Source organism: Octopus sinensis, unplaced genomic scaffold, assembly GCF_006345805.1.
Source record: "Octopus sinensis unplaced genomic scaffold, ASM634580v1 Contig07101, whole genome shotgun sequence".
In the NCBI taxonomy this organism is placed as follows: domain Eukaryota; kingdom Metazoa; phylum Mollusca; class Cephalopoda; order Octopoda; family Octopodidae; genus Octopus; species Octopus sinensis.
In genome coordinates, this window is record NW_021829832.1 from 307,806 (window position 1) to 309,055 (window position 1,250).

General features: G+C 40.0%; 1 protein-coding gene across 1 annotated transcript; it reads right to left on the bottom strand.

Annotated features, from left to right (window-relative positions):
- Positions 1 to 325: 325 nt before the first annotated feature.
- LOC115227722 (replication factor C subunit 3-like) lies at positions 326 to 949 on the bottom strand. The gene has a single exon (XM_036498718.1). The coding sequence runs from the start codon at positions 947 to 949 to the stop codon at positions 326 to 328; it is 624 nt and encodes a 207-aa protein (XP_036354611.1).
- Between the last annotated feature and the right edge of the window lie 301 nt (positions 950 to 1,250).

A 1,250-nucleotide genomic window follows, 5' to 3' on the forward strand; every position in this document is an offset into this window, starting at 1 on the left:
ACTGGGAGGTATCAAACGTGCCAAAAGCTCGTAAAAACGTTTTCTAACTTCAACAAGACTGATAATACGACTAATTAACAAACCATTTAACATTTTGTTGTTTTATTATCATTTCTGCAGTAGCGTGGAGATATCTCTGCCACTCCCCTCGATCAACAACATCAGCCTTCCTTTCCATCAACAAAAATAAAACAAACTCATTCAAAGCTTCACAAGCCAAAAGTGCAAGCCGCAAATTTCCTTGTGCCATTTTTGCAATTTCAAAAATACACGGCCGACGGGAAATTTGTTCAGAATCACAAACTGTATTCAAAATCCTAACAACCTACCAAATCAATCCACAAATTACGTCGTCATCGGAAGGACAGGGAACCCTCAGAGGAAGAGTCCGAGACCTCAATGGGGAAATTATATTGCAGAGAGTCTCCGCACAGAGAATCAGTCTACAAGCAGAAGAGTACTTTTCCATTGTCCGACGGAGAGCATTCTGAGCTGAACGAGACAGTTGGTCCACTTGGTTTAAGACGATGACTATAAAAGTCAGGAGAGGAAAAATGCCTTTGAACTTTACAGAGCCCTTCCGAATGGCCTGTGTCTGGGCGACGGATTTAATGACGTCCTGCACGACGAGACGGTCGTTGAATTTGCCGACTTGGCTGGGAGTCAGTTCCAGGTGATAGGCAGAGCCAATGGAGTGGAATTCTATTTTCTTTTCTGACGGTGTTTCAATGTGATGGACTTCGTTTTTTACTACTGAACTGCCAGGGCCGTAAAGTTCTCGTAAAATGGCTGCAATTCGAGTTGACTTTCCACTTCCGCTTGGGCCGTGGATTAGTAGATTGGGGAAATCGTGAGATTGGACTAATTGTTTGAGAAATGAGGCTTGTTTTTTATTGTAGTCCAGTTCGTCTAAGGTTGATGGACGGTATTTGTCAATCCAAAGAGCCATTTATTGGGACTGAACAGTACAACGTCAACCAGTACAAATAACCGGTAAATATATTTTTATTCTTTTATTTAAGTCGCAATAAAATTTTTAAACTTCCATATACTCAATGATAGGGATTTATTGTTATCTAACAAGCAAAAGACCTATATTTGACTCTTAGTCTTGTGGTCAATTCGTGTTTCAATTTCTGTTGCTTTAATTTCATTTTTTAGTCAAATTAATTACTAGTGACAATTCATCCATGCAGTGACGATAACCGAGCTTTTTTGGATACGTCCTGAGAGGTTTTGGAAGAGTAATT